This window comes from Dermacentor silvarum, chromosome 10 (genome assembly GCF_013339745.2).
Source record: "Dermacentor silvarum isolate Dsil-2018 chromosome 10, BIME_Dsil_1.4, whole genome shotgun sequence".
NCBI lineage: Eukaryota > Metazoa > Arthropoda > Arachnida > Ixodida > Ixodidae > Dermacentor > Dermacentor silvarum.
The window spans coordinates 118,597,932-118,611,841 of record NC_051163.1 but is presented as its reverse complement, the minus strand read 5'-3'; the positions used below and the strand labels follow the sequence as shown (position 1 = coordinate 118,611,841).

At 47.2% G+C, this 13,910-nt stretch overlaps 1 protein-coding gene across 1 annotated transcript; it reads right to left on the bottom strand.

The window, feature by feature from the left end:
• Nucleotides 1-1,082: 1,082 nt before the first annotated feature.
• Nucleotides 1,083-13,696, bottom strand: LOC119431795 (liver carboxylesterase 1). Its single transcript, XM_049658045.1, has 3 exons — nt 13,421-13,696; nt 7,560-7,793; nt 1,083-1,406 (listed from the first exon to the last, which is right to left on the bottom strand). Exons 1-3 carry the CDS (start codon nt 13,694-13,696, stop codon nt 1,083-1,085), a joined length of 834 nt encoding a protein of 277 aa, XP_049514002.1.
• Nucleotides 13,697-13,910: the final 214 nt, after the last annotated feature.

The window sequence follows — 13,910 nt, the reverse complement described above, 5'->3', positions numbered from 1 at the left end:
TCCGGCTCTACTCGCCACAAGCTCACAACTGTTAATCACGCGCAACCGAATGGACCCACAGAGCACCTCAACCGAACTCTGACCGATATGATTTCAATGTACGTCTCCGACGACCACCTCGATGAAGGGGCTGGTACTGTAGGTCGGACGAAGACGACGGCGACGAAATGGCCAGAGGCTTGCGACAGCCTTGCATCCGTCACCGCTGCTTGAGGCTGTTGTAACCTTGTATATGAGTTATAGTTTGTGTATAAACGTTATTCCCTTAACAATATATTCTCAGTGTAGCTGCAATTTTTAGGAAAATGTTTGTTGTTTCTGGTAAATTATTTATCTTGGGCAGGGCTTCACCACACTATTTTTCCGAGCATATTTCACGCCTTCAGATAGTTGTATCTTTTTTTTTCAGCCTGCCATAGATATAATTAATTAGCCACTCGCAAAACACCACTGGCGGGGCACTCTAGGTCCTTCCCAAATGAATGCACATATACAAATAAATTTGCGTCAGTAATTTACTACGTCTAGTATTTCCCAAATGTTGAGCTCGTTTTAAATGAAGAGTCCAGTGACAAACCGCTAATGGGCTTGCAGCAGGCATGTCGCGGAGTAGTGCACATTTCCTGAATTATCTACACATGACCTCACAAGTCGTTTGCAGCACCGTGGAAGCGGCAGGGCTGCTTAGCAAAGAGGAAAGCCGGATGCCGTTCGAGATGTGTTCACCCGCGCCGCGTCGTCTGCTCAGCGGCTGCTGAACTCGCGGTATACGACGTGCATGGGCAAAGGTTCTAACACGTCACGCATCGCTGTAATGTACCACCAAACAAAGCAAAAATTAAATTCTCCAATACCGACATTAATCGGACAGTTATACCCGGAACTATATTTCCGCTGCGCAAGGATATTGCCTGTGCACGTCTGGTTCCTCCGGCACTGCTGCAAACAACTTGTGAGACGGAGCATAGCAGGGATAGATTACTCCCGTATTATTCCGCTTTTCAAGCTGACTTTAGCGTTTACTCGTCTTGTGGCATTTTCTGTGCGTTCGCCGCGCCACTAGTGACGTCACAGCGGCTGTCTCACCCGTCAGACATGAACTTTGCGACGTCGGCGGTGCTGAGCAGCGGTTCGAACAGTGGCCGGTCACCGCCGTCAATGATGTAGTGGTAACCTTTGTCTACGGCACGCCGGGCAACGGTACGTGTAGCGCAACCGGACAGTACCAAGTTCAGGTAGGTCGCCAACTGTTCGTCGGTTTTGCCCTCCAGTTTCTTCAGCACAAAAGAAACAAGGTCGCGCCCTATGATGTACTCGATCGTGTACTTGTGCAGCGCTTGTGCCGTCGTGTCCTTGCCGCTCGCCTTTGCCGCAGGTCTCACGTACTCCTCGACTAACGCCTTCGTCTGCGAAGTCGCAAAAAAAAAAAAAAACAATGATGTGCGCCTAGTAAGTACGCACTGCTCGTTCATTGGTTTGCAGCGAGTGACGGCATCAGTCGCGGCAAAGCTACACCAGAAGTAGCAAGGGGTTACTTCTGTTTATTTAACACAACTACCTCGAACACTTCGCAAACGCCACGCAATGTCAGAATGTACTACGTGGCAATTATTGGTAATTAGTTTTCCTTAAAAACTGTACGGGAATCTAACCGGCTTCCAAACGGTGTTGTTACCATAACTGATAATCATCTGTTTGTCTATTCCTTGTGATAATGTCCTCACCGATAAAATGGCTTTTCCCGACGTATATTTTTGTTTGAAGTATATTTCTGTCTATTGCTTAAGTAAGCTCCGGATTTGTCCGTACTATATAATTTTTTTATTTTTCTCTCTTGTATAACAATGTATTGTTATTTTTGATATGTTATATTCCATGCTACCTGATGTAATGATCCACTACCTGATACAATTCTTGCATTACATCGCTCTGAAACATAGCACTAATTTGCAGAACTTTTGCAGAACTCTCGTAAATATTGAAGGAATTCTACGCAAGCTGTAAATTGATATATCAAATTCATCCGCCTTAGATGCTATGACAAGTGCATTTTACAAAACTGTGCTACATGGTTTTGGTGCACAGTTAAGGATTTTGTAAACTTCGTAGTAAAATATTTTAAGCTTATAAATTTCCGGGAATTTCTAGTTAGAACATTCCAGGCCGCGCTAATCCAACTGAATGATAATTGGATCCTTCACAATATCGCCAATCGCTTGCGAGATCGTTTTAATAGCTCCGAATTGACTTTCTTTTTGCGAATCATACTTTTATTTCTTCCCTAGAACACCAGCCTCGTTGAAACTAGCATGGCTGAATATGGTTTGCACTGTTTCAATCACCAGTTCAAGGTTTTATTTCCGTTCCTCCCTAATTAACCGCCAACTTATCGGCCAATACGCCGCAGTGAGTAAGCGTTATGGCTTAAGGAGCGGGCGACCATTGCTACAGTGAACGTTTCGATTGCTCTCAGTGGACATCGGGTTTTGCTCTCGCGGCATGAAACTGAACACGAGCTAATTGAAGATACTGCGTAAGAAATGTAGTGGCTCGAAGGGTATTGAACTAAACGTATATCGAAGGGGGAGATATGGTGCAAGAAATAACTTTTCTAGGTGCAGCAAGCCTATAATCTAATTATTGTGCAATCACTTGAAAAGTTATGGATAGGCTCAGATGACGTTCAAAAGGCTCAAATGACACTCCTTCTTTTACAAAACCAATCTTTAAAAATATCATGACGGCTTCAAATATTTATGTATCATATCGCTTTAAAAAACGACAGCCCATCGCCTCAGGCGATGAGCTGTCGGAAATGCAACTGAGTTTTCGCTTACGCACATGGGCGCCAATCGTGCTGAATTGAATCGTGTGGATTGGAGAAGTGCTGGATGCGTAAATAATGATTGGCATGTGAAGGAATGAAATGAATATGTGTGACATATTCTTGGTTTAAGCGCGAGAGAACACAGACGAAGACAGAAGAGGACAGAACGAGCGCTGTCAATTAAATATGTATTGGAAAGAGCAACATATATATGATTGATTACAAAAAACGTAGCAAATAAACATTACATGGTCTTAAGGTCATCGTTCCAGCTTTGGAGCGTTCGACCTGCGCACAGCGCCGCTAGTTTGCTTTCCGACATTGTGCACACACCCATATTTCAGTACAACTGGTTCGATTCGCTTTCCTTCGTTTTGGGAAAGCCGGAAATGCAATGATGTAGTGGAAGTTCGCGAAGGATTGAAGCAGGAAATTCCTCTGTCTCTATTGTTGTTCACGCTTTATGTTAAGGGCATAGAAAGAAGACGGAAAACAGTGAATTAGGTTTTGATCAATTTTACATCCGTAAGGGGCACAAGCTGCAACAGAAGGTCGCTGGGCTGATGTAGGCGGACAACATATGACTGCTAGTATAAGACAACGCAAGTAATTTACAGACTTGCGATTATAAGTGGCAATGCAGCGACGAATGTAGGAATTCAGTTTATCACAGAAAAATCGGTAATTATGATCTTTAATGAAGATACGATTGATGCCGTGGTATAAAGTCAGCTGGAAGTAATACCCACAGTCCACCAATATAAATACCTGGTATATACATGAACGAAGGAATGACTAATTCGTCCACCAAGATAGGAGGAGGAGGGAAAACTTAATTTTCGTCAGATGCAGAGTTATTTAAATTACTGGGTTTCTTCTGCTAGGTGGCGTGAGGTGGACGTAAGCCCTTGAATTTCGGCGACCTCCAAAGCCCAGTTGACGGTCCCGAGCTGGACTGCGGGATGCGAGCTGGACACCGCTACCTCCCAGTCTGAAGTGTTATTAAGTTCGAGTTCCGCCCTAGGTTTAAGCCCGGGGCAGTCCATCAACATATGTGTCAGGTCCGCTTTATAGGCGTCGCAGTTCTTGCATTTAGGTGAGAAGCAGCCCGGATATATTAGTGAATACTTGTAAGGGTTGGCAAATGAGCCAGTCTGCAACTGTCTCCAGGTCACCTGTTGCAGTTTATTCAGTGATTTATGCGGAGGGGGGTATTTTTGTCTACCTTCGCGGTAGTGCATAATAATTTCATGGAATGTCACCGTGCGATGCCTCGCTGAACCCAGGTCGAGGCCTTCCACCGCCCGGCTGACGAAACCTCGGGCATAGTTGTGGGCAGCCTCATTTCCTGGGTGCGAGGAATGTGCCGGGACCCAGATGATTTGAATCTGGCGATCGGGCGGTGGATATTTGTTTAGAATTTGCATGGCCGGTTTGTGGATTTCGCCACTGGCAAAGTTTCTAACTGCGGTTTTGGAATCGCTAAAAATGATTTTCGCGGTGGTGCCATTTATAGCCAGAGCTATAGCTGCCTCTTCTGCTTCATCTGCATGCATGCAACAAATTGTTGCTGCGCAGTGGGCCTGACCTTGATTGTTGACTATGCCTATAGAGAAGGCATCTCGACTTGGGTATTCCGCAACGTCGACGTGGACTATATCCTGCAGACCCGAGTAGTGTTTATGTAGAGCTTTAGCTCTTGCTCTCTTTCAAGATAATATGAAAAATGAAATGGAAGCGGAATGCAGCAGTTATGAAGCATAAAAATGTCGCAGTTTCACCCGAAAGGCGAATTTTCGATTGCGATAGCAAATCAGTAGACAGTCATACGAAGTAAGGATAGTAGTTTTGTCGGCCATATCAAGTTGTAAAATATTCGCTTAATAACTAAATAAACAAGCACGGTGTCACGTGCGCACAGGTAAACATGAACAGATCTCGCTCGATGACCGCGGAAGCTCGTCAAAACGCTGGAGTGAGAAAGCGCGTCAGCGGCAGCGAGCAAATTGACCTTCGCGCTGGCTCTCGCTTCAGAAACGCGAACTAAACGGCGAAAGCTCAGCGAATACGAAGCTACCGGTACTCGGCGAATGCACTTTGGCCAATGATCGCTTAGAAGATGAGGCCCCCGCGGGCGCACACTTCGGCCGCATCGCAGATCGCGTTCAAGATAGCTCCGGGAGCAGCAGCCGCGGAAGCAGAACGCACACTCCTCCCCCCCCTACCGTCTCTGTCGCCTCCTCCCCGTGCTTCGCGCGTGAACGAAGACCGTGCGCTTCCGGCCGCCTTCCTCTCTCGCGCGCGCAAGATTAAGCTCCGGTTGCCGGCTCACCCTCGCGCGCTTTCATTCGCACACACAACGCACGGCGCGCGGTGACGATTTTATGGCCGTTGGACTTTATGCGGAACCTCACGGCGACGACGACGGCGATCGGAAAACACTGGAGGGCCAGTAGTGACAACGTGATGCGTGACGTTGTGACGTACTGGCAGCTCGAGTTTGAAAGGTTTCGTGATGCCTGGGAAGTCTGACATAATTGAGGGGTACATAGATGATGGTATCTGAGGTGCCGTTCCAGTGGTTAATGTCGTAGATGCGAGGATGCCTTGTATAGACATACTAGTCGTCGTGTCGACGAGCGCAAAGATCAACACTGAGGGCGAAGTGGGTCAGAAAATCAGCACCCAATATGGCCATGGGTGCGTCTGCAACAACGAATACCCACCGGAAGGGGCGTCGGAGACCCAAGTCGATTGTAAAAGAGCGCTGACCATATGGGTTGATAGCAGAGCTGTTGGCTGCTTGAAGAGGTGCTTGAAGAGGCGCAAAAAATGCACCAATGCCCCATATCAAAGGCATGTTGATAATATCACTAATTAAGGCGCACGGTTCAGAAACTACGAATAAATGGCTTGTATATATTGTAAAGACCGTGAATTCGCAATAGACGAGTTTGTATGAACTCTGATTATAGAAATCAGAGTTCATACAAACTCGTCTATTGCGGACTCACGTTCTTTACAATATATACAAGCCATTATTCGTAGTTTCTGAACAGTGCGCCTTAATAAGTGATACTATCAGCATGCCTTTGATTTGGGGCATTGGTGCATTTTTTTGTTCTTGCGCAGCCAGAAATTTGTTTCTGTTTCGATGTGTTTGCATTTTATGCACGAGCGTATGCCTGTTTGGTATTGCTTTCCTACAGTATACACTGTGATGCACCAGGTAGTTGTGCAATATTTTATTCATTTTTTCCACCACGTTGTTTTATGCTTACTTTTATCAAAATAGCTAGGACATAATAAAAATTTATTTACCACCTTACTGATTTCACCTTGTACTTCGTGTCACTTCAGTAATGTGGCAAGCTGATGCGCATAAAAGGCGTTACCAGCTTCAGCCCACGTATTCTTGAATTAACTGCCTTGTGTATTTCCCCTTAACCTGACATGACAAAGATTACTGGGGATTACTATTGATACAACTAGGCGACATGAAAGCCCTAGCGCCGTTAACTAAATGATACGACGGCCACTTTCCACTTCTTTTACAGAGTCTTGGTCACTTTATTTCGTCACCATTTTTTCAGCAGTCACTCTAAATTCGCCTCATTCAACTCTATGCGCATACATTATCACGTCAGTTCAATTGCGTAATCACTTTTGGATCGTTAAATGTGGCTTTCTCATCACCATCAACTAGCCCAGCACCGCGTTGCTCCCATCATTGCCTTTCGTTCAATTCCTATCACCAACTAAACCCCTTTAATCCACCATTATTTACTCCTAATTCAGCCATTATTACAGTCTTAATTAATTTCATTTACCTCTCTGTATATTCATTGTTACTTTAGTTCACATGCTTAATTAATGTTATATACTTAATGGCGGTTTCGTGCGCGCTATCGCCTCTTACCCTAAGAGGATCATTTCGTGTCAACAACACGGTTTTCAAACGGCCTTGAGACGGACACCCCACCATGAGGCATGCATATAAGGCTGTCATATTAAAAAAATATCTGCGCTAAATAAATCAAAGTAATTCTCCCGCTTTCATCATAAAACGCCACCACGGAAGCACAGTAGCACACTGGTTACGCTACGAGCGCGCAAGCTGCTATCGCTCTTGCCTGGCGCAAAATGGCCGCCAACCGGTTTCCCAGGCTTCAGCCGGTCGCATCGGCGCGCATAGGGTATCTCCACTCCAGAAGTTTCTTTATAACCTCCTTGGTTCAGGCCACGCTGCGGAGCGTTCGTGTTAAGCGTGCTGACGGCGGTACTCGTGTCAATATTATGAGCTCCATGTTTAAGTTCACCGATTGTTGCATTTTTTAAAGGAAATATAGCAGCCCGGATAAAAATTATGCTTCGCACAGTTGGTGAAAATTTGTTTTCTTTCTTTAATGCTACACGCTTAATTGAACTCGTTTAATCGAGCGAGTGGATAATTAGTTCTGTGTTTCACAAATATTTGGATACGGAAATCAGAGTTTTCTTCGAGCATAAATTTGCCTTTTCGTGAATGCATAGCTTTTCGCTGTTTGAGCAAAGCAGCACGCCATTTATGTGTTGCAGGCGGCCTACCACGGTGGTCATTGGCGCTGCCAGGAAAATAGCAGGGTATCCAATGGCTGCCCATCTGGTCTGAATGCTCATTCGAAAAGCAGCACAAGCATTAGAAGAGAACACGCTGCACATTGTTACGGAGCATAAAATTGCTGTTGCGAACCTGTGCGATGTCGGTGCCGGCCACGACCTCCTTTATGGTGGGAAGCTTCTTCTCAGAGGGCTCACCTATGAACATCATCGCGTTCCATAAAGGAGCGAAGCGCAAATTCATTCGCGCAGCCGTAGACAGGAGCGTGTCCAGATTGGCGCCCGAGAAGCAAGAGAACCACGCGCTGCGATCCTTCACGCTGCAGTTCAGTCTGCCGGCCAGTTCCTTCGACGGTTCCAATGCGCCCTGCAGTCACCCACGTAAACAAAGTCCTCCTCAGTGAAACCATGCTTGAGCAAAATAAAGTAGCGTTGAAGCCAATCTCGAAGCTGGCTCATACCCGCATTGGATATGCGGGTATGAGCCAGGGACAAGAAATAAAGACAGAAAGAAGGAAAGAGAAAGGAAGAAAGAGCAGGTGCGGCGAATGCTGCGCCGGCGCCGGATCACGTGACGCGCGCGGCCAATCAGGGTCGTTTCGTGTGTCGCGGGGAGGAAAGGGAATGAGAGGGGGTTGGCGCGCATACCGCCGATCTGGAGCTTCCTTTGCCTCAGATCAGTTTCGGCGTCCGGATGGGAAGGCCCCGCGTGGTGCGTGCCACCGATGAGCAGGCTGCGTTTGAGCAACGGCGCTGCGAACTCGCTTGGGAAAAGGTTCGTCGTCGACGTGCTGATTCTGAAGGGCTTCCGAAGCGCAGGCGAGACACCGAGTTGCGGGAGCGCGGTGTTGAGGCCAAACGTCAGCGAACAGCCACCTACCCTGAGTTTAGGGCAAACGAAGCGGAACGCCACAAGCTTCGCTTACCCACATTTCCTCTACAGGAGAAGGGCTCTGAATTTTTATATCGTAACCGATAACAATTTTCGCTTCAGATGAGATCTTTCCAAGAATATTTCTTTGCGTTAGCTTTGCAAGAGCTCTCATGCCTGTTTTTTTTAATTATTACTTTATTGTATACGTATTGTACGACAATTTTTCGCCTCAGCAGTGGTGCATCGCCCATTCACACTTCCTCTTATGGTATACTTAATTGATATTTAGAATAAATAGCTACCAACAGCAGCCCTCTCGCAGTGATATTGCTGGTTTCCTGTACTGTACCCATAATTTGTGTACCTGTACCCATAATTCTGTATTATTATGAGAGTTGTACGTAATTTCAATGTCGGCATTTCCATTTCTGTTCTTCTGGAAATTTCGTTCCTTTTAACTTGTAGTTATGATTAACCAGCAGTGTAGACCACGCTCCGTTTTGTTTCTTGTCATGCTTAGATTGTGTCAGCGAAAAAAGATTATCACACAAACACTACTGAAATCGGTTCGGACGTGGGTACTAAGTGAAGGAAACACTCAAGGATGATGGTAGAAGTAATACAGTCATGAGCATGACCCAGCAACAATGACAATGACTCAGCGAAAGAAAGATTAAAACTGAAAAACCATGGAATGGGTTCGGACGTGGGCACTAACTGAAGTAAACATAAATGATGATGGTAGAAATCATAGTCATGAGCATGGCTCAGCAAACGTGACAATGACTCAGCGAAAAAACATTAACACTCAAAAACCGCTGGAATGGGCTCGGACGTGGGTGAAGGAAACACTACACGATGATGGTAGAAGTCATAGTCATGACCATGACTGAGGAAAAATGACAATGACTCAACTAAAAAAGATTAACACAAAAACCACGGAAATAGGTTCGGACGTTGGCACTAAGTGAAGGAAACACCAAAGGATTGTGGTTGAAGTCATAGTCATAAGCATGACTCAGCAAAAATGAAAATGACTCAGCAAAAAAACATTAACACTCAAAAACCACTGGAATGGGCTCGGACGTGGGCACTAAGTAACGGAAACACTAAATGATGATGACAAAAGTCAGTCATGACCATGACTCAGCAAACATGACAATGACTCAGCGAAAAAAGATTAACACTGAAAAACCACTGAAATGGGTTTTGACGTGGGTACTAAGTGGAGGAAACACTAAAAGATTATGGCAGAAGTCATACTCATGAGCATGACTCAGAAAAAATGACTCATCGAAAAGAGAATATGACTCACAAACCAATGGAAATTGTTCGGTTGTGGTACTAAGCGAAGAAAAGGGCTAAAGGTTGATGGTCGAAGTCATCGTCATGAGCATGATTAAGGCTTTCGCCTTAAGGCCTCTTAAGCGTAGCTAAAGGGACGCCGAGGACTCATGACGTGAATGTCATGACATGCGTGTGATGTAGGTCATGAAACAACCGCCTACGTCTTGGTGCTCTCATGGTCGTTTCGTTAACTTGGTAGGCTCCCCGCAAACTGCTTCGCATAACATCGATTCCCACAGGGCGTGGGATCTGCCGGCTTTTTTGTATTATGGCTATATAGGTACACGGTTTATATTAGGAAGAGAATGCTGGGAGTAGCGTAGCTGGCGCGGACAATCTATCTCGTGTGGCACATTGTAAACGGCACGAAGTGTGGCGTGACTTCCACACTAAACGGGCGATCGCGAGAGGCAGCGCGTGGGTGACGCGTGGGCTCGATTCACAGCAACCGCCATGAAGCTCATGCAGCGCTTTGTTTCCATAAGACGATGCGCGCTACTCTGCGCAATATCGTATTCATCGGCGCCGCACAACCCGTCTTGTGCGGCACTACGCTTTCTTCGCACGCTTTCGTTCCACCAACGACGAGAGCTGCCCTTCGTCGCGGGGAAATCGTACCGCCAGTGTCAGCGGCGACAACACCCAAGGGAGCGTCACATCGTAGCCGCTCGCCATCGCCCCTTGCATCAGCAGAGAACCCCGTCCACCACCGTGACCCCGTCACAGACGCTGGTATCGTGGACTGGCTTTAGCAGCTGACACATGCTGACACCGCGGACAAGCGTAGCCCCCCACCCTCTCACGACACCGCCCCCCCCCCCCCCCCGTTCGGAAGCGCAGATGAGATCGCCCACGCGGCTGTGGCCGCCGGCAACTCAGCGCATGCGCAGGCCATCTCTCCTCCGCTCCTCCTCCGCTTTCCGCCTCATGCTTCCACTGTAGTCTCCTCCTCCACTCCCCTCCTCGCGCGCTCTTCTTTCATCTGCCGCTGCGCTCCGCGTTCACTTTAATCTTCCCTGTGCTCGTTCGCTCGGTTACGAGGTATGACGCCGAGGCACGCCGACGCTCATCGCAGGAACGGTCGTCTAAGAGCTGCGAGCTAAAAGTAACACCCCGTTAACTCGAAGTAGTAATAACTGAAGAAAAAAATTGAGATAAGCGGAGTTTCGAGATAGCTGAATTTACTAAAATGTATACCAACATGACGCCTTTCCAATTAGGCGCCGGTAACCGCCGACTTTCTCAAAAAAGCTCACTGTACCAGGAGCGGTACTTTCAGTAAATCATTTTTGCGATATTAAGTGCGACCTAGCAACCGACATGTCGGTCGTATCTAGGTGACGGCGAACCTCGCACTTATAAGCGCAAAAGCAGATGCATGTTCACACCGTGTTCAAAACCGAGTTACGCTAAAAATCTCGCCAACGTGTTCGGTTCCCTGAAGTTTTCGACCGAGCATAACCTCCACAAAGCGTCGTTCTGACCACTGACAAAACGCGAAAATGAACGGCCCCGGATAAGCCATCGCTACAAAATCACGGCCCTTAAATAAGGGGTACGGGGGGGGGGGGGGGTTACATACCAGACATTTGGCACAGGTGCAACGCGGTTTCAATAATTCAGGTCCACGCAGTCTGATTCCCTACACCTCCCTTGTTTTTCTGAAGGCACCCCCTTAATTCGCAACTTTTCTCTCCTTGGTTTTTACGCGCGACGGAAAAGGTTGCGTAATAGCGCCGGAAGAAGAGCACATGTACGCGAAAGGACAAATTGTCCATAGCTTGCTTGTGATGGGAGACTCCGACACGACAGAAAGTGCGGTGAATACGACGACCGCCCGGGCTTCATAACGTCAGTACCAGGACCCAAGCGTGGGAAGCGGGCAGCAAGGCGGTGTTGCCGCGTGATGACACCGAACAGAGCGCCGCATCCGAACGCCGCAACCGAACGCCGTATCCGTCCCGGTCAACGGTGGTGACACGCCGTCTCTAAGGCGGCTAAGGACGGCGCCGAGCGTTTACGGCGCGAGCACCGTAAAAGAGATGCTTCTCGAACAAACTCCTAGGCGCGCGCGCCAGCCCGGCCCTCCACCTCCCCGCGACCTTCGCGAAGCGGCGCGCGCCGGCGAGGCTCGAAGTTCTGGAGTGTTGAAGAAGGCAAAGGGAAAGGTACGTAGACGTAGTATTCGATGTACTGCGGCGCCCACGCACTTTTTCGGCGCCCCTTTCCGTTTCTAGATTCATTGAGCGCGCTTGTAAGGAGCGTGCCGCATGATGTAATTCGGTTTTATGTACGACACTGGCAGACGGGCACTCAAAACGTCCACCACTCCATGAACTTGCTGTTTCCACCCCCCTCTGACCGCAGATTTTTCTGCATTACGGTAAGTAATCCTTTTGTTGACTCACCTTCGTACGCAGCATTTCTTGCTCAAACTGCATAACAGCACGAAAAGGCATTAGCATCGGAAAAGGCATGGCTAGAAAATACCGGCCCTAGTTTCACTTTTTGGCGATACCACAGCTGCGCAAAAAAAAGTACAACAACAAAACGTTTCGGTACTGTCTTTTTTTTTTTCAGCATTTTGCCGGTCTAGAGTTCGAGACATCCGCAGTTCGACGCAATGGCGTTTCGAACTAAGGGTTGGAATACCCATGGAGTTCACACCATGGCAGGGAAAAAATAGACTTATCCGATAATTCGAGATAGAGTTCGAGTGAACGAGCGTTTACTGTATGCTTATACAGCGATATCGGTGCTCCAGGCAGGTTGGCCGTGAACAGACTCGCTCTCAATTCTCGCTTGGTCTGGAAGACCTTAACTGCGGACACACAGAAGCCTACTTAACCTTCTTATTCAAGCTTGTAAAATGTTTCACTAATTTAACAGAAATATTAAATAGCGTTAGTTTAAGAATTCCGCAAGAAATAACTAGATGCTCAGTCCTTTTCATGTATGCGTTTCTGGTGACTTAACAAGTCCTTCCGCCAGGATTCTGCGGGTCAGCAACAATATCACACGAAATTGACCTATTTCACGAATATATGCCAACTTACCAAGCCAGGCTCGAGTCAGTTTCATAACCTATTTTTATAAATTCCAGTTGATGTTTGTTTTGTATCTCATACTGCAAACCACATGCCGTTTAAAATGTTTACTGTGTATTCTTGCTTCTTGGTGCATATATATCTGTCTTGTTCCCTGTGGCAGTTACCATGCTTGATGCCGCGGTGCATCTTTGAACACTGCTTTGTTTCATCTTTCCAGTGGGTGCCTAATCTTGACCTGAATGAACCACTATTGATTTTACCAAATCATTTCATGCACCGAACCCAATACTGAGAGGCGGGCGCTCGATAGGGCGTATATGTATGTTATACCCATTTTCACGTGCGCTACTACCGAGCCCTGCAGGTAGCTCCTGGACACAGACAAAATTGATTCATTGATATTATGAAGTGCTGTTGCCGTTTCATTCTAATAAGCTTATTCACGTGTATAGATTTCGGAAGCGACGTAATACTCACACAACGATTTTTGTCTATCGTCAGCGCCAACAAAAAAGCGGGTCAGTGCAGGAAGTTTTTGAGCGGCGAATATTGACTGAAAGCAAGGGAAGGGACACTGCATCGCCAGCGCGTTGGTACGAATATCCGATGTTATAATGAAAGGGTGGCGGTGATTCGTAGATTTCACCTTGGGAGTTTTCAAGGCCTGTCTTGCGGCATAACAAGTAAGCAAAAAAAAAAAAAAAAATCCAAGTGACAGCGTACATCGTTCGCGGGCACCGCGGATGAGAACACAGAGCCCTCGATGACAGCCCGGGAGACGGCGAGGCCGAGCCTGCCGGCAGCTTGCACCAGCATATAGGCGCCGGAGCCTTCGCCCGCGAGCATCAGGGTCGAAGGGTTGGCGCCGAAGGAGGCGGCGTTGTCCAACGCCCACCGCATAGCGACCATCATGTCCTCTTCTGCGACGTCATGGGTGACGCCTGGTACCTTTTTTGGGTGCAGAAACCCCAGCACGCCTAGACGCACGTTAGGCGCCATCACCACAACGCCACCTGGAGGTAAAGGGGCCGTCATATTTTCTCAAATTTGTTCAAGTACAAGCAGCGCCAAAACTGGGTGCAATTGTAGAGTGGGAACAATATAAGTATCTCTACTACACTAAACAATATTAAACAATATAGAAGGTAAACGCAACTATGCTCTAGGTCCTTTTATTGATTTTATAAAACTTCCCATTGCACTGACCATAGTA

What these genes read in the sequence shown, in the direction of transcription:
- LOC119431795 (XM_049658045.1), bottom strand. Translation starts at nt 13,696, where the DNA reads ATGGCGCCTAACGTGCGTCTAGGCGTGCTGGGGTTTCTGCACCCAAAA. An exon ending in CCGCGGTGCCCGCGAACGAT is followed by an intron (nt 7,794 to 13,420) that starts GTACGCTGTCAC and finishes GGGTGACTGCAG; the next exon opens with GGCGCATTGGAACCGTCGAA. An exon ending in CCGGCACCGACATCGCACAG is followed by an intron (nt 1,407 to 7,559) that starts GTTCGCAACAGC and finishes GCGACTTCGCAG; the next exon opens with ACGAAGGCGTTAGTCGAGGA.